The sequence below is a fragment of the Vidua chalybeata genome, chromosome 5 (assembly GCF_026979565.1).
Source record: "Vidua chalybeata isolate OUT-0048 chromosome 5, bVidCha1 merged haplotype, whole genome shotgun sequence".
Lineage (NCBI taxonomy): Eukaryota > Metazoa > Chordata > Aves > Passeriformes > Viduidae > Vidua > Vidua chalybeata.
The window spans coordinates 38,666,107-38,690,277 of NC_071534.1; the positions used below are offsets into that span (position 1 = coordinate 38,666,107).

General features: G+C 41.3%; 1 protein-coding gene across 2 annotated transcripts; it reads right to left on the reverse strand.

Annotated features, from left to right (window-relative positions):
• Window positions 1-3,899: 3,899 nt before the first annotated feature.
• Window positions 3,900-15,310, reverse strand: DYRK2 (dual specificity tyrosine phosphorylation regulated kinase 2). Of its 2 annotated transcripts, XM_053943186.1 has the most exons (4): window positions 15,226-15,310; window positions 14,733-14,792; window positions 13,854-13,990; window positions 3,900-5,616 (listed from the first exon to the last, which is right to left on the reverse strand). In XM_053943186.1, the coding sequence occupies exons 2-4, from the start codon at window positions 14,785-14,787 to the stop codon at window positions 4,015-4,017; spliced, it is 1,794 nt and encodes a 597-aa protein (XP_053799161.1). In that variant the 5' UTR covers window positions 14,788-14,792; window positions 15,226-15,310; the 3' UTR covers window positions 3,900-4,014. The 2 variants fall into 2 exon arrangements, with proteins under 2 accessions (XP_053799161.1, XP_053799162.1); XM_053943187.1 differs by lacking the exons at window positions 13,854-13,990; window positions 15,226-15,310 and having other exon boundaries at window positions 14,733-14,992.
• Window positions 15,311-24,171: the final 8,861 nt, after the last annotated feature.

The following is a 24,171-nucleotide window of genomic DNA, read 5'->3' on the forward strand; positions in this document are numbered from 1 at the left end:
ATAAAACTGGCCACTAGGATTAAAACCCACTACAACATCTTTAATGTTAAGTGGCAACAGCAGCATCTCACAGAAAATTATACATAAATATATACACAGTCCACATTCAATCATTTTTCACATGTTTTCAGTACACACAGTTGCAGCATATTACAGTCACGTGTCTAAGTCATTGCCCAATAAAAACCCAAGCTACTGCTTAGATGCAATTGTAGCAGTTGAACTGAGTAATTACAATTTGTAGCAGAGATGTACAAGCCCCTAGAAACAATAATTCACAAATGTTATTTTATTCAAATGCTACCATAGCATTACACTGGGCAATATTCTAATCTTTGCTGACTGTAAAAAGAGTTCTTTTCATATTTATCACAAATATTACTGATGGAAAAAAAATTAACAAATGGAGAGCATTACATAATGCACACCCTTGCTTAAAGATTTTAATATTGCCCGATGCTACTTTTGTTTTTTAAGTGTTTTCAACATTCCCATGAAGTCATTTATAACTCCAAACCACCCACCAAGTTAAAAGTGGCTTAAGTGCCTTGCACCCAAATTGTAAAAATCCCTGGTCACTTTTATAAGAGCCAGGCACATATAAAAGGAATGCACTTTGGTTCATACCAAATGCCCTGGGATTAAATCACACTATAAAACTAAAGAGTTTGAGGTAAATTTTTACAAATACAGTTGATTTCTGTCTAGTGTCACTATAACAAAAAATTACTTAAAAAGAAAATCAATTTGATGTTAAAGTACAACCAATGAGGAAGGGCCATCTTTAACCCCTTAATGAGACGGTACTACAAGAACAGAGTGTCCTCTCCACCCTAGCAGTGTGATTGCCTTATTGTTTCTATTAAGGCCTCGATCATCTACAGGATGTTTTAAGACAGGTATAGCACTTAAAAACAGATTTCATCCCTACTAAGCAGTATTCCAAGGGTTAAAGAGGCCAAGATGCATTTGTAACAAAAGGCACATTGTTAACACCAAGGGCACAATCCATCCTCTATCCTTAATCTACACATCTTACATCACTCTCTTGTTCCAACATTTAAGTGGTAATGAACACACCAGTGGTGCAAGAAACTGAGCCAAGTGAGACTGCAACCAAAGACAACACTGTGCTGTTACTAAATCTGAAAATATCTCAGACATCCCCAGACAATGGTAACATGTGAGACTAAGCACTGTTTCCAAGCCAACTTCTATCAGCCTAATTATCAGAGCCCTTAGAATAAAATCACATCAAAGCAAGAGGCAACGTCCTTCCCCCCCACCCCCCCTTTTTTTTTACAGGTATAAATAAGCTACAATAAAATGCAGCTACATCACTTAAAAACCTTGATGTAGCTGCTCCTTTAGTATAGAGGAAGTTCCACTGTATCTGGGTTAAAAAAATAGCTCTTCACACTATAGTTTGGCCTTTTAAGTTTCCGGTAGCATTTATGAAGAAGGTGGATCATAAATGCATTATTGGCATTAAGAACTGGTTACATGAAAAAGAAAATTTAGTGGTTGTAGCCCATTAATGACCCATGAACATCATTAATGTTTTCACCTTAAGTTGCCACAAAAGGCAGGAACATGTATCAATGTCTGCTTTAAAAAATATCAAGGGAGATGATTCTTCTTTCACCCTTAACATCAGCATCCCTATTTCCCAACTTTTGCAGGAAGTTAAGGTAGAAAGGAGTGGTAAAGCCAAGCAGGTGGTGGAGGAAGTAAAGAGTCCCTGTTACTGTAGAAAAATACACAGTATTGTATTCCCACAGTCACGAGTTAGTTAATTTTACATTAAAATTAATATATCTCTTTTCCAGACTTAGAATTTACTGACCATAATTTACTGGATATTAATATTCTAAACCCCACTTTTCTTAGAAGTATTATATTTAATTTTTAACATGATTTCATACATGTTTACATATTGCACTTACACATATTGTATAAAGTTGTGAACAATTAACATGAAATAATTTGACTAGAGGCAAGAAATTATCTTTTTATTTTAAAAAGTAAGAAAAATGGTTGATTGACAGTCTAATTTTTACATTTATCAATCAACAAATAACATCCTCTACTCAGAAATTATTTTGGAGCTTCTTTAGATGTTGACTTTTTGGCAAGAAGTTCAGCGATATGTTTCCTGAGAATTCGGTCATTTTTTTCTTTATATCCCTCCCCCAGTCTTACATTAAATTAAAAAATAAAACAAACCAACAAACAAAACTTAGGCTGTAAGTGGTAAATTAACCAATATGAAGGAGAACTTAACCGGAAACTTTCTTGGCCTCTCAGGGGACCATGCTTTAAGTAATTTTCATAATTTGTACAAGTAACTCAGTAAAATCTGTGCATATAAATGTTGTTTATAAGTAAAGTTACTGAGGTTTAATGCAATCCATTCTAGTATGTCTTGTTCTAACATCCATAAACCTTACGGATTGTTCTACTTTGTTTAAAATTCCCTTTTCATATGTTTTATACATCCAATGTAGACCACAGCCATTGTAAGCATTAAAATACTGATCTCAGATTTCAGACTGTTCCTGTTGAAAACATGCTACAACATGTGAATACCTCTCTCGTAGAGCTAGATACTATTCTTTAGTAGACCATCTTTCTTCCATGAATGCAGTTAAAAGTAAAAAAGAAAAACCAAGCATTAGCACACACACACGTGAACAAATCTACATATATCTCATATAATTGTTCTTTCAGAGTTAATTTTCATCTACAAATGCCAAAGATTAAATCAAATTCCAAGCGCTTAGCTTTCCTTTGATAATCTTCCCTTATTAGAAACTATCTAGGATGGTGTCTTCTAACTGAAAACCTTTCCACTGAGGCTCTTTCCTTCTACAGTTAAGCTGTCTAAGGTGAAGTACTCCTCTACAGGAAGCAATATAGTAACATCATGTTTGCCCCTACATGCAGATTTGATCTGAAGTGTAAATGTACCACAGAAGTCACAGTCGCTCAAACATTGTCAGAGGAAATAAAAGCAACCTTGAAATCCATGTAGTTTAACAGTCTGGAAGTTACAGTATAAAACTGACAGAATGAGCACTTCTGCCTATGTGATTTTGGGAGATCAAGCTGCACATTAGAAAAAAAACAGAAGAGATGGTGGAAAAAAAGAAAAAAGGAGAACTTGTGTGAATGCTCAATGTTACAGATGTGAAATGAAGTTCAGAACAATTTTGCTTTACCAACTAATCAGCCACTTTCAAATTCAGAGAAACAGACAAATTGCCATTTTCATGCTTTCCAAGACTACCCGTTCCTCTCACTCTACCACATGGCATGCAACATAAGAGTCATTTTAGCCCTGGTGTTATTTTTTGCGTTATGTTTAAATGATCATTTTAATCAAAGCCCATAACTTTTAAATAGAGAAACTATTCTATAGGAGGTGACAGTACATTTAGTGATATCATGACTTTCTCTGGGCTGCCACATAAAAAATGACAATAGAACGTGCTATGGCTCCACTTCAAACTACAAGTTTACAAGTGCTTAACTGTATTCTTTGAGTATTCTCTCGGGAGTCCAGTCAGTCATAGATGCGAGTGTGCACAGAATCCAGACCAAACCCATAAAATCCAAAAGGTAGTCTTTCAAATTTACCCCAGGTTAAAACTAATATGAACCATGGAAGAGAAAGGTTAATACCTTTGATACCACGCTGTAATGCATGACAGTCATGTTGTAACCAGTGGCCTGCCACTGATGTTTATTACTATGTCACACTAGTTACAGTAAGGCTAATTGTACTGTAGAAGACAAACATTTTAAAAAATAAGTATAAAAACTTAAAGCATTGTCCCCGTATTTTTATAAAAACAAAATTAACATTTAAAATTACATTTAAAATGAGTGCTGAAAGATACAAATTAATAGATTTATTGAGCAAATAAAAATGCATATCTGAGCTAATTTTTCATACAAATAAGGCTCAGCCACATTGTATCTCTCATATTAACAGCATTGGGTTTTTCAAACTCAGCTAACGAGTTTTGGCAACACTGTTCTTTGCTGAATATTCCCATTGGCATCTGTCATCTGTGCCAAATTAGTCCTCAGTTTTGAAGCTGAGCTTGAAGTCGGAGGTAATTTGGAAATTGAAGTTATAGCACCAGTACTCTCTGAAATTCTCTTTGCTGAGGCCTTTTCCCCAGTCGGAGGTTTTGGCAACCGTCTCCTTAGCCAGGGATGCCGCAAAGCCTGGCTGGGTGTCATACGGACAGCGGGATCCCATTCTAAACACTGTTTTAAGAAGTCAAGGAAGAGGGGATCATCACACCCCTTTAATGCATTACCCCACTCTCTGCTCTCTGGTGGGCCACGCAGTTTTCCCCTCCGAGAGCGTCCACCATTAAGTACTACAGAGCCATCAGACAAGGTTGTGATGCTGCAATAGCGGGGATAACCCTTAGAGCTCACAAAGTTTTTCGCTCGCTTGGATGTATCTAAGAGTTTTGGAGAAGGCATGCCCAATAGTTCAATCATACAAGCCAGCTGATCTCCTTCATCTTCTCCGGGTAAAAGTGGATAACCGGTCAGAAGCTCTGCCAGGATACAGCCCAAGCTCCACATATCTATGGGCATCCCATAACGAGCACCAAGGATGACTTCAGGTGCACGATAAAACCGTGACTGAATGTAAGTGTAGACACGCTGATGCTCGTAACAACTTGAGCCAAAATCAATCACTTTAATACCACTTCTACCCTGTTGTTTCAACAGAATGTTCTCAGGTTTAAGGTCACAGTGAATTATTCTGTTTTTGTGCAAAGCATCCAAGCACTGTAAAATGGAGTGGGCAAACTTCCGAACCAAAGGTAGGCTGAAGCCCTGAAACTTGTTTTTCTTTATTAATTCATACAGGTTCATGCTCAGCAACTCAAATGTCATGCAGATATGGCTGCGGAATGTGAAGTTTTCCAACATGTGAATAACATTCATGTTGTTATCCTTATCTTGTTTCCGAAGGTGTTCCAGGATCTTAATTTCTTCCGCAGCTTGGCGGTGGAAACGTTTCTCATTTCTCACCATTTTTAGTGCCACATGCTGATGCATCTTGTGATCGTAGGCCTTCACCACCTGCCCAAAGCTTCCCTTCCCTATAACTTTCAGGACTTCATATCTGTATGCAATATGATCATGGGGCACTTGAATGTAAGACCCTTGGTCATCATCATACCCACAGTTGTTTGAACCACCAATCACACCTTGCCGCTTCTTTGCATTTGGACCCAAGAAGTATATTTCAGGGTAGCTAAAAATCTCATGATGCTCAAAAGCTGTTAATTTTTGCATGTATTGCTTCATTGCTTGCTCTGGTGTGATAACAGAGGCTTTCACCTTTCCTGTTCCATCTGTAGATTTTAAAGAGCTAGAGCTCCCTTGTCGCCTGTGGGCACTCTCTGTCTGTCTGTCCTGAACCACTGGCAATCCAGATTTGCCTAGTGTTGCAAGTCCATTTGGCTGCGTTGTCAGAACTGTTCTCTTGTTACTATTATCTTCAAAGAGCTGCTGAACCTGGATTTGTCCATGGCTACCAACATGTAGGTGCTCATTCATTGTGTGCTTACTGCTTCCAACCTAAAATTGAAAATAAATACATACCCAGTTAACAAGACAGACATGAACACCATGCTTCAACATTCACTCTGCAACCCTCCATTCTGCTTAAATCACCTCAAAATTAAGCGTCTTCTTGGATGTCAATTGTTTACAGAGAATCTAAAAAATACAGCACGTATACTGTGATACTGCTGGATGCTATTAAATTTACTGATTCTTGTTTCTCAAATGCTATTTTCATGACTCTCCAAAATGTCTACAACACGGCAATCACAAGTGTGCTACCATGAGAAGCTAACAATATTTCCAAGGAATATTCAAGGCAGCAGACCTGTAACATCAAGATGCATGCTTGAGGGACATCAGACTTCATGAAAAATAGTAACAGTTTTACAGATGCTGAATATAACATACAATGCCTGTAAGAACTTACATGGTTTATGCTCTCATCACCTGTTCTCAGAAATCCAGATTTTAACTTGTTCATAAATTTGCTGTGTATTAAAGGTTACAGATACATTTTTAAGCAATAAGAAATGTGCTGTGACATGCACAAAGAGGAAAAGAACCCACACATTTCTGAAGTACAAGAATGTAACTTACTGCTTGCAATTGAGACAGTCACAAGTCAGCAAAACATTCCGATCAATGAAGAATAAGCATATCCTACAGCACTTTCCCAAACCAGTCTAACAATAACTTTTAACCAAAATGAGATTTGGGGCCTTATGCAGACTTGAGTAGAGAGCAAATCTTTGCCTTAAGGAACATACAGTAACTTTATTCTATAGAAATGAAAAAAAAAAAACCATTAATAGATTTTAGAAATTAGATTTGTTCTTGACAGTATATACATGGGAATAAACAACAACATTCAGCATTTTCAAGCAAACAAACAGCAAAGTACTGGGATGTGAAAACAGCTATTGCTCCAAACCTGTTATTTTTAAGAAGAAACAAGAAACTTACAAGCACACCTGCCACTAAAATAGCTGTCTTTAGAATTTCTCATTTGCTCTCAAGTAGAGGATAATTAGTTTGTCTTCCGCCTGGTCTTACACAAATGTGGGAAGAACTCCCCTGCTGTCTCTCCAGCTGATTCACCAGTCTTAATATTTATGTCAAATTACTAACGAAAAGTTCACCGATACTGTCAGACAGATGATCAAGCCAGGGCTGAGAACACTTTTCATCTGAACTGTATTTTTTCTAGGCAGCTAAGGATAACACATCCCTTGTTCACTTAAGGTTGCTGAAATGAAATCAGAAAATGACAGTTGTGTGCTGTGATATGAGGCAATGAAATCTGTGCTGCAACAGCAGAAGTGCTTCCTAATGAGAAAACCCAGACATGCAAGCAGACTCGAGCATATTTTGTGCTTCTGTTAAGGCATCAGTCTGATATGGCAGAAGCATATTTTTTGTAAATTCAGTAACTTGTTCCCAAAGACTTGCCAGCTGGACACTAGCTTCACCTTTGAACAGTATATTGAAATTTGTAGCTCTGAAACTCACATAATGTAAGAACAACAGCTCGCGGGGACTGCTTCTGCCAAGTTGACTGCTCTTCTGATTCCATTTTGACTGATGTTCATTCATCATTGCTGTTTCATGTGTATGTTTGTTTGCAGAGAAATTTAGGCTCACACTACCAAATCTGATCAATCTCGTAGAAAGCATTACCACAAAATCACAATTCAGAGCAAAGACATTTTTAACATTTAAGCACAATGAAGATATACAGGAAATCAACAAAAACTCCCTTCCTTGTTTGATGTCTCAAAAGCACCAGAAATTAAATCATTAAGACGACTTCTCATGCCTACAGGCAATTCCTTCAGGTCAAGTTTGAGGCACACTGCAGTAGCAGTTTCCTGAAGTTGCACTGATCCTGTATATAAACAGCAGTTACTGCAAAGAAAAAAAATTGCCCCAAGAGCTGCTAAATAATCTATTTCAGAAGAACCAGATCTAGTTAGTAAGATGTGTCATAGGTTCAGCACATACAGCACTGGAGAGCTGTGCAAGAAAAGGCATAATGAAGCGTCAGAGTAAACATACAATTCCAAAGACTCAAGTTTGGAAACTATAGGTACAAAAACTTATTCTCTGACACTAACTGAAGAAAAGCAGAACATATCTACACAAACCCCGAGTAGGCAATACTAATGTAAACAATGATGAAGAAAGAGTAATGCTGCAAAAGTAAATCTTTAAGAACTTTTTAACCCAAGCACTCATTGCCACAGCTCACATCTTGAGTTTTTTTCCCCCTCAAGTAACCTGTTTTCACAGTTAACTATTTTCCACTCTTCCTAAGCACTGCTTGCTTCAATATATGTACTGAGAAGTTCTTCAGGGCTTGGAAAAAATCCCATATATTTATTCCACCTCAACATGGACTAAAATGTTTTTTTTTCTAAAACTGTGTTTGTGAACACATTTTAAAGTGCAAACCATGCAGCTCTGCTTCCTGCATCTTCAGGTATCTTCATCGTTTTTCTTCTGGTTTTTCAAGCAGCAGAATGAAATCACCAGCATTATTCTAACTTCAACCCAAATCCTAAGTGACTGGTTTTGCCAGTTTCAGTCAGCTGTTTGGGAATGCAAATGCAGATGCAGACAGTAGCACTCGTTTTCTTTGTAGAAAATATCATATTATCACAGGCTCTATTCCAAAAGCTGCGCAGGAGAAGAGAGCCCACTTTTCTTTCAAAAAAGCCCAACAGGAGTTTTAGCGCAGACACAACGCATCACAAAGTCCATATCAAAAATGGACTTTCCTCATCCATTCCCAACCTGGATGAGGACTGGATTTGCACCAGTCCCTTTGCTCTGCCTATCTACTTCTGGCTACTTGGGTGTCTGAGATTGCACTGCTCACAAGCTCCACAGGCTTCACCTGTAACACTGTAAGTTCCTGAATCACAACAAATGGACTTGGCAAGCTACAAAAGACCACAGCCTTCTTAGTCCAGTACCAAACTCTTCTGAGTACGCAAAAGCTCCATCAGCCTTTCAACCGAAACCACAAGCCTGAGAGGTTTATAACATCTCCATTTTGCTTCTGCAGATGGACCCGTAAATTCCAGAACCAACAACCTACATAACTGATCACCTGCATGCACTTATGAAGCTTACTGATTATATATTGTGATGTCTGTGCTCAAACCCATCCACACCTTCTAAGTTTTACATAGTTTTGTAGCACACATAATCAAAAACCTACTGTTGTAAGTCTATAAAATATATTGAAATAACTGGTGAGCTTGAACCCATCTTCCTGAATCTTCTGAAACTATAAATTACATAACAGCAAATGTTACAATGCGGTGTTCCTTCTCTTTCTTAGTAGTTTCTCACACCTTCAAAATCACCATTAAGATCTTATTTTTACTTTGGTATGTTCATTTTATGGAAGTTGATGACTATGCCGAAAACACTCACCTAATCTTTGAAGTAGAAACACCACAAAAACAAAACAAAACTACAGCCTAAACTATGATCAATAAATAAATTAAAAAGCAACAAAACTTTAATTTGAGGGTGGTATTATTTGGGTTTCTTTTGCCTTCACAAATGGATTTAGGAACAGAAGTAGAACCGTAACTTACTAAGGTTACAGACCCGTAACAACAGGGAAGTAGCATAAAAATAAATCCAGCCTGCTAACAAGGTGGCAAACCCATTTGCAATTCCTTTGCAGTAGTCTCACCCCTTGATCTGTTTCAAGACCTTTTACAAGACTACTTATAGGACTGAACCCCACAGAAGCATATACCTCTTCTCAACTTTATCCTCCAAATGCATCAAGATATTATGTAATTGCATCATATTTCATCTTTGTAACAGTCACTTCTTGTGATTATTAGCACCCTGTAAAACTATCCAAGACAGACACATGATTCAGCTATATCTTATTATTTTATTTGGAGCAAAATCACAGAAAAAAGATTTTGCTGTCAATCAAAATCTAAAAAGGTTTGTAAAATTAATCTTAATAATAGAGCAATCATGATGGCCCGCTGAAATACTGCACAGGAATAAGATGCCATTATCTGCTATTACTTCGCACAAAGGAGGACAAAGGGAGAAACAGTGTTCTAAAGTAGAAACTTAATTAAAGAATAATTGTTACACTATATAGCCCTTTCTTCACAGTATTTCAGGGCGTGCCAGTTTCAGCCCTACTGTGTCAAACACACAAGAGGCATATGGTATCTGGTGCAGCATGCTTCACTGCCTATTTTGTTGACTACAAAACAAAAGTCTGAGCAAATGTACAAAAGGTCATCTTTTTCCTTGATAAACTAATTCAGCAACATTCCTCCGTTCAGAACTAAAAATACTTGCTAATTAGTACACTGATAATAATACAGGATTATCCCTAATGGTTTTATCATGAGTATAGGTTTTATACACCAAAAAAGACTAAGTCTTTGTTGAGCTTGTGGCTCAATAAGTGTGGTAGAAGGAACACACCATTCAGATTTCTACTGTTGTTGTATCTGGTCCATATAAGCTTTTTTTTTGAAAAGTTAAACATAACTTCATATAGCAAATATTTTCACAGACTGTACTATGCCTCAAGAGTGATACTGATTCTTAAATTTTTTAATTCTGTTATGGGTGCAGTGAGTTTGAATACTTCTGGGACATGCTGCATTTATTACACATGATGAAACTCAGAAGGATAGCCAATGTACACTAAATTTAGCCCCTTGGGTTAGGTGAGCTATACAAATATGAGAGATGTGCTCAAAAGTACTGCAGTCCCTACAGCACCACCGTCACCGTCAGCTGGAACCCAAATTTCACAGCCGACCCCCATAGCCCTTGAAAGCTAAGATAGCCTCATATTCCCCCCAGATACAAATTTTAAATAGAGGAAGAAACACCTGAAGAAAACAAGATGTAGCAAAATCCAGGTCATGACTGCATAGCTATTTCCACTCAAATGTGACAGCATTTCTGTGGCAATTTAATACATGAAAGCACCACAATAAGAAGGTATTTGCTTTGGTTTTACCTGCTTTAAAGCAGATGACAACAGCAAAAACTGGCAGCATGTGATCTACCAGGTCTTTGTATTAACAGAGTCCAGGAATCTCTGTTCCATTATAATATAAGTCAATTTAAAAAAATTAAATTTAAAGAAATCAAGACTAATACAGTGACTGATGCAAAAGTATATGGATAACCATTCAATGCTGGTGGCAAAAGAAAATAGGCTTGCTGTACAGAAGTCTTAGAAAGGGCTTGAGGAGGGAGGGCACTGAATCATGCATTGTAAATGGCTTGTTTCACAGTACTAGATAGGAGGATGAAAACATTAATACTGGTATACTGCAAGAGAAACAGAAACAGTGCAGAATGAAGGAATACATGCCAAGTAAGAAAGAACAGAGATAGAGCTAGGCAGAAGACAGAGATGAGTCTGGAAGAGGAACTCACAGACAGGTTGGGATTTATACAAGCAGAGCAGCAGGCAAGCAAGATAATCTCTACTGCAGCATGTCAAATGGATGTTACAACACCATAATAAAATAGGAGAGAGTGAATGGAAAAAGGTTCCAATCATCACAGCAAGAACTTAAGGCTTCCAAAGAGAAAGCACTGACTTTGGAAAGGAAAATGAAGAGGACAAGAGGTTGGAAATAGGTTCATGTTTTCCACCACGATGCAAAAAAGACAGCCAGGGATGGAAGCATGCACAAATAAGCCTAGGATGAAGGCACATTAAAAAAAAAAAAAAAACACCTTTCCCTAGTAGAACACACAACCCCGCCTGCTTAGCAACAAAGGCTGCTGTGCTTGCAAAGACTGCCACCAAAACCTCTGTCCCATTTTATGAAGCTTGTGTAAAACATCATCTTCTCCCCTTCTACCCATGCTATTTATAATCAACCAAACAAATTTCACTTGACAGTAGGAGACCACAGTTTCAGTAGAGGCTGGATCACACAAGCAAGAAAATGACAGGTAGTTGACTTCTTCCCTGTCTGCATTAAAAGAAAAACCCTTCAGCTTAAACAAAACGTAACTTCTACTTCAGTTTCTCTCACAATTAGTATACATACTACGCACACTTATATATAAACACCAGCAGTTCACCCACTTAAGCACACCATACCTTCTGAAAGTCTGAAACACAAAAACAGAAATACACTGTTTTTAGCTATTACAGAAGCTACATAGATACAACAGAGATGAAAACAGGATAAGCAAATGGACAGAAGAAGGAAAATAATTTAAGAAAACTGAAAGGACCCATTTTAAACAGGTCTGATTGGAGGAAGTGGTGGGATACAAAACCAGTGGTTTCAATCTGTCAGTGTCAGCTGAGGTCAGTAGGCCTAAGTTTACAGAACAGATGCTGCCACTATTTTTTTTTTTTTCAGGTTAAAATCGAGCATTCTGGTGTCATATCTGATCCTTACCACAAAAAGTTATGTTAGTGAACCACAAAATAACCACCTACAAAGGCAGTATGAGGCATTTCTGTAATAGCACTGACAGCTAAAAAAAACACTGTAGAGTAGGCTCTTTCTCACAAAGGAAAGACAGACTTCAAAACAGTCAGAATCTAGAGGGACATGATCCATACCCATAAAATGCTTGATCATTCCTGAGTGCTTCCGTAAGTACACATATAAACATAAGCACACATACACAATCACATACTTGTAAAGATACTTGGAACACAGAAATGTAACACCTGAACACCCCTTGAATGATGCAGTCTTTTATAAAGACTGCATCTTCATGTATATACATATATATATACACACACACACAGACACTATATACAATACATATACACAAAATCTTTGTGTAAGAATTCCACAATTCTGTACTTCCAAAATAAGTAAGTAGTCACAGAAAAACAGCTGGACCACCATGCTTTCACAAATCCTAAATTAAGTCTGGGCTCTGTTACATGTAAGCTCTACCCTAAGTGCACTTGCATGATTGGTGCCCAGGCTGTTTGTACTATGTTCCTTCTTCTATGATTTTATTTAAACAAACCCCTAAGCTGTTGCCCCAACTCTAAAATCAAGCAGCACTTAACTGGTATACAAATGTGAAAAAAACTGGCCTTTTATACTAACAAAAAATTCAGACATGTACTCTAGCTACATAAATATACAATGAAGTTGATCTCAAGTATGCAGCTCCATCCTGAATTTGCGGAATATTCCTCACTCCTTTTGAGAATACCCTATATATATATACACACACACACTGATTTTTTATTTAATTTAAGACAATTCTTGCCATAAATGGATTTGAATAATATGTTTTACCCTTGAAGTTACATAGAAAGTCACTGAAACACTAATATCTAAATGCACAGTTTCACCTTCCACTAGCTCATAATCACATCACTATTTAAAGCTCTGCCATGTTTACAAAGATAGTATGTAAGCCTCCACGAAGAGCTCATTAATTCTATGAAAAGTATGCCATCAATGCCTTTCAGGTCAGTATGAAATCTTTCAGAATTTAAAAGGAAATGTATGCAATAAAAAATTCAGATACTTAGTGTTAACATGACAGTGTATAGATCCCTCTCTCTACTCTGCCATGCCTTCAGGACAGAAGGCACTCTTACCCATATATAGTGGCATACTTGGGAAGTTTCATTCCTAGTGGATTAACTAGGAGTGGGAGATAATGTGCGATATCACAGAACCAGAAAATAACACTCTTTTCATGCCGTCAGCGGTTATTTCTTTATAGGTAAACTACTGCAGCAATAAAGGCAGATTCATCCAATCATCGTCCCTGAGCACAGCGATAGCTATCTCTAGGGAAGACTGCAATCGGCCTGAGCTGATCAAACATATGAATGGGAGAGCAGCCTTCATTTTTCACCGCAGTTCATACGACATTTTAATCATAGTGACTAACCTCATCTCAAAAAATGTGTTCACCAGAACATCTCCTCTATGTGAATGTGAAGTATCGAATTTGTCTCTAAAAATGAGACACAAACCCAGTCTGAAGTGGGGGGGAAGGGGGAGGGAGAAAGCAATGTGTGCAGTTACAGTGTCTCAGCCTCACAACAAGCATGCACATTTCATCGGAGCCCGCAGAAATCAACCAGACGTTGCTCCAGCACCACACGCCTCGGGGGGCTCATGCGCGCTCGGTCCTGCCACTGGGGACACCCGGCGAGCAGCGCCGCGACACCCCGGGGTCAGATGCCCCTTCCCCGAACCCCGTCCACACCCTCCCCTACCCCGGCTCACCGTGTGGGAAGCGTTGCTGGCCCTGAGCGGCGGCAATGCGAGGGGCGACGGCGGGCCGGTCCCAGCTCCTGCCCGGGAGACCCCGGCTCCGGTGCCCGGGGAAGACGGCAGCGGGCGGCCGCTGTCCCCTGCCCTGCCTGCGGAGAGCAGAGGGGTGAGCGCGGCGGGCAGCTGCGGCCCCTCGGGCAGCGAGCCCTTCGGGGCGGCGGCGGCCCCAGCGCTCGGCCGGCACCGCCGCCCGTCTTGCTTCAGGCAGAAGCCATTAAAAGCTAATCGCCGCCGCGGCGCACACACGCACCGATCCGGCTAATAGCGCGGGCGGGCCGTCCTCGCCCGGCTAAACCCTTCATCTGAGATTAACTCGCCACCGGCAGGCGCCTAACCGGGCGAACGAGCCGGCTGTGCTCCGCAAATGCCTCGGGGCTGGACGGCTGCCCGCGCCTCCCGCCTCCCCCCGAGCCGTCTGGCCCGGCGAAATCCCGGCGCCGCCGGGGACCCGCCAGGAGTTCACAAGTCTGCCGTAGGAAGCGGCGGCGAGCACCGCTGCCCCTTGTCAAACATAGCCGCTCCGGCACTCGCGGCGATCCCCAGTTCTCCTTGGGTCGTTTCCTTACGTGACTTCTCTCGGCCCCCCGCTCACCCCGCCCCGCTCCCCCGAGGCGAACTCGCCATCCCGCACAACAGCGGCTCGCCGGAGCCCAGCGCGCAGCCCACGACGGCCCCCCGGACTCGGCTGCCGCGGGGGGAGGGCAGATCATTGTTCGACACACACGGCACCTCTGCGGCTGCGGCCGCTGGGCCCCTGAGCCCCCCCGCCTCCGTCCCCCGCAGCCCGGCCCAGCGGCGGCGGTCGCGGCGGCCCTCGCTCGCTCTCCTTACCGGCTGGGTAGGCAGCACCAGCGGCGGCGCTAGCCGAGGGTTTTCTGGTTAACATGGCCGCTGGAGAGGAGGGAGAGGAAAAGGCATGTCAGGGTGGCTCTCCTCCGCTGCTCCTCGGCCTCTCCGGGCGGCGTCTGCCTCTCTTCTCCGATCAGCTACACCCAGACCCAGACACGTCCTGCGCTGCATCCCCCTGGCCCCGGGCCGGCCGGACAGACTCTCCAACGGCCCGCCGTCGCCTCCCGCCGCAGCCGCAGCAGCCGCAGCCGCGCCGCCGCCGCAGCCCCCGGCCCAAGCTCATCACCTTCCCCGCCCCCGCCCCGGTCGCCCCGGTCCCCTCGCACGGAGGAGGAGGCAACAGCAGGCGGCCGGACAGGACCCTCCTCCTCGCGCGGCGGAGCGGGGACAAACAGCGCACAGGCTTGGCAGTCCCCGCCCCGTCGACCGCGTGCCCTCCTTCCGTCCCTCCCCGCCGCTCCCTCCTTTTCCCTACCGCTCCGCCGCCGCGCAGGCGGCGCGGCCCGGCCCGCGGCTCCCCCTGAGTGCCGCACGTCCGCCCTCCCGCCCGCCCGCACAACGGCCGCTCCGGCCGCACAACGGCCCCGCCGCGCGGGCCGCGGGGCCGGGGCGCGCCCGGCCGTTGGGCACCGCGGCCGCACAGCCATGTTGGCCCCGGGCAGGGCGGCGCGGGCGCGGCGACGGGCACGGGCACCGGCTCCGGCCGCCCGGCAGCCCCCGGCCTGGCAGCGCCCGTGTGCGCGAAGGGAAATCGGGGTGTGTGGGGGCAGAGAGCCGGGGGATAGCCAGCTCGTCAGGGCGGTGGGGACATCTCTGTCAGACCGGAAAGACAAAGGTGGCCCCGTGGGACGAGGAATAAATAACTTGAAACGCATAGTGTTTAAGTGAAAACTTTAAAAAAGGGGGAAAAAAGCTTTTGGGACTGTCCTGGAGGCGTGTCTCAGCCTAGAATGAGAGTGCGAGGAGCGTTATTGGCCTTGTTTTCCAAACTGCACGATGTGCTTTGTGGAGTACAATGCTTTTGAATTCGTGGTTTGTCAGCTCGAACGTCATGACTGCCAAAAATAGAAGACTAAACATTTGCCCCGCTTGGAACAGCGTTGAAGCGAACTGTCCTACCTATGCTCAGCCCTTTTTGAAGTCCATGCAGACCTCGCAGGTTTTTCTTTTTGAAACAGCTGGTAGATGTATAGACAGACCTCCCTTCATCCCTGTTCACAGAAAAGACAGAAAAATTAATCTACCCTTTCCCTACGTCTAAGCAAAAAAAACAAAAAAAAAAAAAAAAACAAAAAAAAAAAAAAAAAACACAACAACAAAAAACCCTAAATAAATCCATGCCTTTGCCTCTTCTAGTGCCATAGATACATGCGTAAGCAAAGACGTTTCCTGTACTGATACAAAGAAATAAACAATTTCCCTAACCCCTCCTGTCACATAGAGAAAACAATCATACCTTCTCTGTCCACACCCACCTAATCTTTTCCCTCCACTGTAGCTGAAAGAAAGCTTTGTCTTCCTCAATATCCCCCCCAGATGTCCACAGGCACTCCCAATGTCCCTTCCCATCGGCTGCCAGGTGTATAAATGGTGTTTTTTGATCACTTTCTGTATTTTCTCATCATTTTCACAAGCAGTGCATGCACATCAAAGGTATCTGCATATCAAATACTCTGATAACATTAGTCTTCTGAGATACTTTAAATGTTTCAGGAATGGCAGACAAAAAAAAAAAAAAAAAAAAAAAACCACCAAAAAAAGATACCTTCCTAGTTAGTCCAGGGAGGGGTTCAGGAGAAGCTTGTTCATGCTCAGGCTAGATAAAAAAACTGGAATTGATACCAATTATCTTTTTGTAGGGCTTGCGGGAGTTCTTTATCTTCAATGATGTGTCTGTTCTGACTGTCAGTGTCGCAGATGGTTTCATGCATGTTCAGAGGTTACTTGCACTTACACACTGAGATAGGACAAAGCCCTCTCAATTGTCCTGTTTCAACTCTTTTCCAGTCGAGTACACCATCCACAGTATGCTTTCCACAGTTTATTCAATCACTCTTGGACTGCTATGAAGACTATGTAAAAAATGGAGCTAGTCTATCACATAGCAAATAGTATTTGAATTAACTCAGTGGGAGCATGTTACAGTGGTGCCTGTCCATCTATTCTGTTTCTAAGACTGTGTGCACTGTAAACATTAGTCTTGAATCCTGTCAGTGGCCTTGGGCCTGCTTGGATGCCTTTCTTTCTCTGTCTCTTTCTCCATCTGCAGCCCATCCTGACATTTGCTGTCAAGGATAGTACCTGATGGAGTCTGAATTGCAGCTCAAGGGCAAGCCCATCTTGATTTTTTCTGAATGCAGTGCAATAAACTTCAGTTTAAAAGCCCCTTTCATGCAGAATTTAGATTGATAAAGAGGAGGAACCTGGTAATATAATTGCAAAATACCATGGCTGCAAATAGCAATGCCTTAACAGCTCTCTTTAAAATCATGGAGGCAGATACACAAAGAAAAGAAGAAAGCAAACCCTAAATACTCAAAGCAAAGGTTAATTATTTCATGGCCAAGCCTTACACTCAGAAATCTGAACTATTTCCTGTTGAGTGTCCACAAGACTTTCTTCTTTGTGATACTGGCATACAGAGCATATCAGCACTTTCCAGACCAGTGCTGCATAGGATGAGATCAACAGGCTTCAGTCCCCAGGACAGAAATAAGTGTTAGGCACCTGACAGTAGAAAGGGTACAGTGCTCAGAAATTAGAGAGTAAAATGAGTCAGGATTTTATTGATCCTTTTTCCTGCTCACTCAGCTTTTATTACCCAAAGGTTTGAACTAACTGTAATGATAGAAGATTAGTCTTCCCTTTCTTGCAAACAAATCCACTGAGTATTCATGAGTGACAGACTACTTAGAATCATAGAGTAGTGTAGGTTGGAAGGGACTTTTAAAGGCATCTAGTCCAACCCCCTGCAATGAGCAGGGACAGTTTCAACTAGATCAGGTTGCTCAGAGCCCTATCCAACCTGACCTTGAATGTTTTCAGGGATGGAGCATCCTCACATCTTTAGTGGTACCAACTGTGCCAGTGTTTCATCACCCTTGTAAAAGATTTCTTCCTCATATCTAGTCTAAATCTATCCCTGTTGAGTATAAAAATTGTACCCCTTGTCCTGTTACAACAGGTCCTACCAAAAAGGTCATCCCCATCATTCTTATAAGTCCCCTTTAAGTGTCAAAAGGCCACAATAAGGTTTCCCTGGAGCCTTTTCTTCTCCAGGCTGAACAGCCCTGCCTGTATCAGCCTGTCTTCACAGTGGAGGTGCTCCAATCCTCTGGTCATCTTTGTGGCCTTCCTCTGGACCCACTCTGACAGGTTCAACTGGTACTTGCAAGGGACTTGTAAGGTAGCGTCATCAAAGCAGTTGTTTTTAAGAGAAATATCTGATAATTTTATTTCCAGACAGGTATCCAAAGAGGCCTGTTGACTGGAAAGTGCTAGCTCATTCGGACAAAGGCAGTAACTGGTTCTGTACCACAGTGGGCACCTAAGGAAGAAGGTGAAGGGGCAGTTGGAAGTGCTGGGGACAATCAGAAGGCTGCTTGCCACAGCTGTCTTGGAGAGGTTTAGGTTGGTCTGTTACAGACATCATCCTCCCATGATAAACTGCACCAAGTTCCAGTACAAAAACTAACAACTATTTGGTAAAAATAAAAAGTGGCAAAATCACAACCACTAAATGACAAAATTAAAATTCATTAAAAAAAAAAAAAAAAACCAACGGGACCAGGTAATTCTAGAATAAAACCTGCTAACTGTAATTCCTTGTCTTAAAGTGTTCCTGCCCACACAGAACATTAAAATGCATTATTAAAGATATTATTCTAGTAGTGTGGAGAGACACAGAGTATGCTGTGTTTCTTGAGCCATTCAGTCAGGCCCTTGTGAGCAAGACACATATTAATTCTAAGCAGACTGTGAGGGGTTGCTGCGGTCTGTTTGTCAGACTGCCTGGGGACCCAGTTCATATCTAGTTGCCTTGTTGGAGCACTGAACCTCCTTAGCAGCCCTGTGAGATCTCCCATGCCAGTCCACTTGCCTCTTCAGTGTAGATGGGTTAGGGTTTAATTAAATGGGCCTTTGGTATGTAGTTGTAGGGCAAGCAAGGCTGGCTGGTCAGTCACAAAGAATCTCTGCCACTGTGGTATTAGCAAATGCTTATGTGGTCAGGCATCAGGGAATTCCTGAGAAGCCATGCATGTCCAAAGCTGCGGTGATGACACTGTGGGGCTCCCACAGTGGCAGCTGCAATGATTGCTCAGCACCTTCCTATGCTTTGTCCTTTCTCACCAGGCACAGCAAACTATTTTGGCGGTAGATAAATTACACTAGGTAAAGCAAACATGAGGCTGCTCAAGCATCAGGGGGTTGAAGGACATGGCACTTAGTGACATGGCTTAGTGATAGACTTGAAAGTGTTAGGTTAGCTTTTGGATTTGATTAACTTAAGGGTCTTTTGCAACCTAAATGATTCTGTGATTCTATGAAAAGTAGAGGTCAGACAAGCCTAGAACACAGAAAGTAAAAATGTGGTTTTCTGCCACCTTTTAATCATCCCCTCCTACTAATCATATTTGCATGAAGGGGGATCTTTACTAATTCTCAACATCTTTTAAAAGGTTCTTGTGAAGCAGACCTTAAATGCTGAGCTGGAGACATTAAAACACTTAGAATATGTCTCACCATTAATTAAACATGGGAACAAGCCTGTTGTCTCAGCCAGTAATATGTATTTTAAAAGTAAACCCTTAAGCCCAGTAAATGGTTGCTTCAGGATGGCCTGAACACAATCAGCACCAGGTTTTTGTTAATTTGTTGTGGATAATTTAGGCATGAGCAGGATTGTGTATACTACTGTGTTGTCTTTCAGCAGATCATTCTGAGAGCAGTGTAGGCACTTTAAAATACAGCAGCCTACAAATACTAGCACTGCAAATGGAAAGCACACCAGTCAGGACTCGACTAGCTCTCAAACACGCACTTCACTATGTGGTACACATGTAAGATTTGCAACTACATCCTCTCTCTGCTGTTCCCAGAAACAAAAAATTCCCAGCAGAACATCTTCAACTTAGAATAAAATTGTATTTCAATGCAGTTATAAAAGGCAAACTTATGTATTCAGAGCAAGAGTGCAGAGAGTTACTGCCACAAGTCAACTTGCTAGTACATATTCATACTGACATGAGAGTATATGAAGCTAAACTGGCTTGCCAGGTTCAGATATTTGTTGGCCTTCATTCCAGTGTGTGTCCTGTTGAGGTTAAACTTCATTCTGTGTTCAAGGGTTTAAGAACTGCTGTTTAAGAACACATAATTCACAATTTCTATTACAGTACAAAGACACAACAAAGGATGTTTTAGTGGTCAGTGAGTACACTCTGAAAAGAAACTCTGAGAGTCTGTAAATCTGCAAGCATACAAATAATTTTTACTCTTCTGCTATTACAGCTATTTTGTGGGAGATTATCTCACAATATATTTGTATTTTAGTACTGTCAAATTGCATATTAAGTAAAATGCTTTTCCTTTTCACCAGACTATGCCAATGTTTCTAAATTTCTGTATTATATATTTCCTATATAACTTCTGGATTCTTATAGTATTAATATCATTAGAACATTAGAGTTACTCCTTTGTGTATACTCCCAGCATGTCTAATGGGAGGAGAAAGATTCCTGTTTTCCTGTCTCATCCAGCAGAAGCAATTCTGATGGAATCATTTGAGTACCATTAATATATAATCTCAGGGAAAAAGCCTAATGCTGGTTGAATCTTTTCAGCTGATGCACACCCTTCTTTATGTACTTAGTAGAAAAGTGAATCTCTGGGAGAAGAAAAGAAAAATTATGTGTCTTTGGCTCTTCTGTGGACCCTTCCCACCATGTTGTGAAGCTTCTATGTTCCCCCAGCTACACAAATAAAGAAGATAATTGCAGACATAAATTAAAACTACTGTCTCTCCTGTCATTTGAATGTTAGTCTTTGCTAAGAAGGTCCTATAAAACAACTGTTACTGCAAGTTTAGTTTGCAGATGATACCTAGGATTTCTACCAAACTTTTTCAGAGAGAAACCACAAACTTGTTAAATGTAATTTCTGAATTCAGTTTCCTATTTTAACCACCTTGAAAATCAATACAGAAGCTCTGTGTAATCTTTCCTGCACTCATTGTGTGGGCTACTCTGTTTCAAAACCAGCTGTTCACACATGGGGTTAGTCCCAGCTGTTGAAACACTGGTAACCTTTGCTCATCCAATTCCACACGTGAAATGAAACAGACTTAACTTTAAAGGGTTTGTGGGACTCAGCTACTCTTCACAGTAATGTTTCATAGAAGCTGGGATTTAATTCTGTCAGGTGCTGAGAAGTTTCAGCTCCCCTGAGTCAGGGAGCCTAATATCTCATAGGGGGTACTGAAATTGAGAAATTACATATCTCACTCACTTGTACTGACACTCATTAAAATTATTAAAATCACTGCCCTATGAAAGCACAAAACTGAGGCATAATTAAAAGATAATGGGTCGGAGAAACTCAGAATCCAGAAGGAACTCTGACAAGTTATTTTCTTCATCCAGGCTTTCTCTGGGCAGAATTTATTTATAATAAAAGGAAAATTAATCATTAAGTCCCAGGGTCTGAGCATTATATTATTAACTAGTATAATCTACTGTCAGGATTTACATGGTGACTTTTGAGCTAGACCATGAGCCACCTGCTGAAAAGCAAAATTAAGGCTACATGCTGGGAAAGCACTTTCTCATTAAAATATAATCAAGGCTTGTTAGGGCAACAAAAAAAAAAAGTACCAGCCTGATGTGCTGAATTAAACTGAGTGAGAACTGAAGGTATCAGACAACTGTGAAGGGTTCTTCAGCTCCCTCTTTTGCAGGATGTAAGCCCTACATGGGCTAACCATGGGAAACACAGACTGAATCTCTTGAATGTATGTAAAAGAAGCCCTTGGCTATGTTTCCTAAGAACAGTATGTGTTACACATGTGGTACTTTGTCTTCTGTAATGAGCCTCCTTACCTTTCTCCACTGATCGCAGAGGTGTACAGAAGAATTTCAAGTGAGCATGGTCAGGCTGATACTTGAGTAACAAGAGGGGATATGCAGCTATATATTTATAGTGTGGAGGGAAAGTTAAGAGGGATCTTCTCTGTTTTCCCTCAGTACCTTACTGCTGTTTCTTTGGTGTGGAAGTACCCTAAGCTGTCCAGCCTCTCATTTACACTGCTGTGTGAATGCTTGGAGGATGTGTGTATTCAGGTGTGAAGGGTGGGAAAAAAAGAATAAAAAATACATGATGTGAAAATGAAACAGAGGCTTTAATTTATTATCATCATTTCTAATCTCCTTCAAAACGAATAAATGTGCATATTAACACACAAATAGTTCACAATAAATTGAGAAAATTGAAACTTAAAATAATTGTATAATTTGGAAAATTAAGTAAACAAAGGAAAATTCCTGCAGGCATTCTACAGATAAAGAGAAAAGAGGCCCAAGGGGACACTTCAGTAGGTGTGCTATTTTATTAGTAAAATGAATCCCAGTGATTTCAAAAAGACCATTCACAGAGTTCCACCTTTAATTAGGATTCCAGCTTTAAATTATAGAACATTTTTTTTTTTTTTTTGCTTAGCTGAGATATTAATTCTAATTTGCAGAAAAGCAGAGGTTGCGACCTACAGGTAACTCCCTATAAATAGATTTAGTTGTGTATGAAACGGGTAACATTAACATGAGAGGCTAGGACTAATAAGTGGGCAGCTCATAGAAGGAAATCATGTATGGCAGAAATGATAGGTGCCAATGCCCATTCTAGTGCCTGGCAAAGTGCGCTGGGGTGTCAAAGCAGAGACAGAAACACAAATACACGGGAGATTTCCCCCTGTATGAGCTGGCCAATTCAAGAACATCTGAAAGTTCTTTAGAGAAAAAGAGTCACTGTCATCACAGAGTCCTCTTCTGTACAGTAAAATAATGGCAAAAGCACTCATTTGGCAAAGTTCAGTGCATTGGACCTTCAGCCTCTGAAGGTGTGCAAACAAACTACAAGCTGCTGAATCTGGAAACAGGAATTCATGACTCATTGGGTCAGAGAGAGAAAATGCTTCAAAGAGAAATTAAAGACGAGAAAGACTACTGCTGTGAGGTTAGCCTTTAGAAGTATGTTTTTAATGTTGCATAAAGGACAGTAATATTCTGTCTCCCCAGTCCAGTCATGCAATATGCAAAGTTTTGGTGAGTTTTTGAATCAGGTGGATATTTTCAAATAGTATTTAACTTCAGTTGTAAAGGCTAATGATCTGTTTCTGTAAACACAAAACACACTGAAAAACAGGCAGTAAAAAGCCAAGAGGCAAGAAAGGAAGAAAACGAGGGTAAGAAAGGTAACATGGAAAAGATTATGAAAAGCCACATATAAAAAGAAAAGAGGGTGAAGTAAAGCAGCAAAACACAATCATCTTTTATTTTCTGACATTAGCTTCCTGGTAGTGTGACCTTTGCCTTTTTCTGTCTCTCCATTCAGTGCTGTTTCCATTTGTGCTCTCCTCTTTTAATTCAACGTTTCATCTCCTTCTGGTCTTTGTTTGCTCTCCTAGCATTGTCTTTCTGTCAGTGAGGAGGCTGCAGATGGGCCACAGCTGTCTCTCAAGAAGTGATGCCATTACAGGGCTGGGTGAAGACTGGAGTCCTGCTGTTTGCAGGGCATCAGCTAAGGAAAAGGAGAGCTGAAAGTGCGAGAGAATGACTAGACAGTGTTTGTGGTCTTAAGAGTGCTGAGCAAAGTTTCAGGGGGTTTTTCCTGAATGAAAATAACCTGCCTCTTCAGTTTCTTTCCTGAGGACTCTGTGCTAGTCCTACCCCTGGAACTGAAGAATTTGTGTGTGGGGCATTTACCATGAGAGTTGCTGCAGCACAAGGGAGCACAGGGGAATGGGAACAGTGACAGCCTGTTGGCAAGGGAGTTGGGGCTCTGATAGGTAAATTAAAAAAAAAAAAAAAAAGTAAATTTAAATTTTCTAATTAATTGATTTACTGAAAGCTCTTCAGGTCAGTCAATTTTTGCTGAATCTGTATTTTGTTTTACTCTATTGTCCATTTTTCTCTGGGTGCTTCCTTCCCTTGCACCCAACTTAATAAATTTATCCAGTCTGCAATTGTAGGGTTGAGTTCTTCCCACATGCTCAAGTCCTCTGCTTCCACTGCTATGCTTTTTGTTGGCATGAAGGACTATAAAATGAATGTAACCCTGACAGCTGGGTGTCCATTGTTGCAATGACATCTTCCCAGTTAGCCTTCTGGATAAGATTTTCACCTTGCACTTCAATTGCTCTGCTCAGTAA

Coding starts and splice junctions, on each gene's coding strand:
- DYRK2 (XM_053943186.1), bottom strand. CDS start 14,787: ATGTTAACCAGAAAACCCTCGGCTAGCGCCGCCGCTGGTGCTGCCTAC. Junction 13,991..14,732: donor TGGTGCTGCCTACCCAGCCG/GTAAGGAGAGCG, acceptor TGCTCTCCGCAG/GCAGGGCAGGGGACAGCGGC. Junction 5,617..13,853: donor CCAGCAACGCTTCCCACACG/GTGAGCCGGGGT, acceptor TTTCAATTTTAG/GTTGGAAGCAGTAAGCACAC.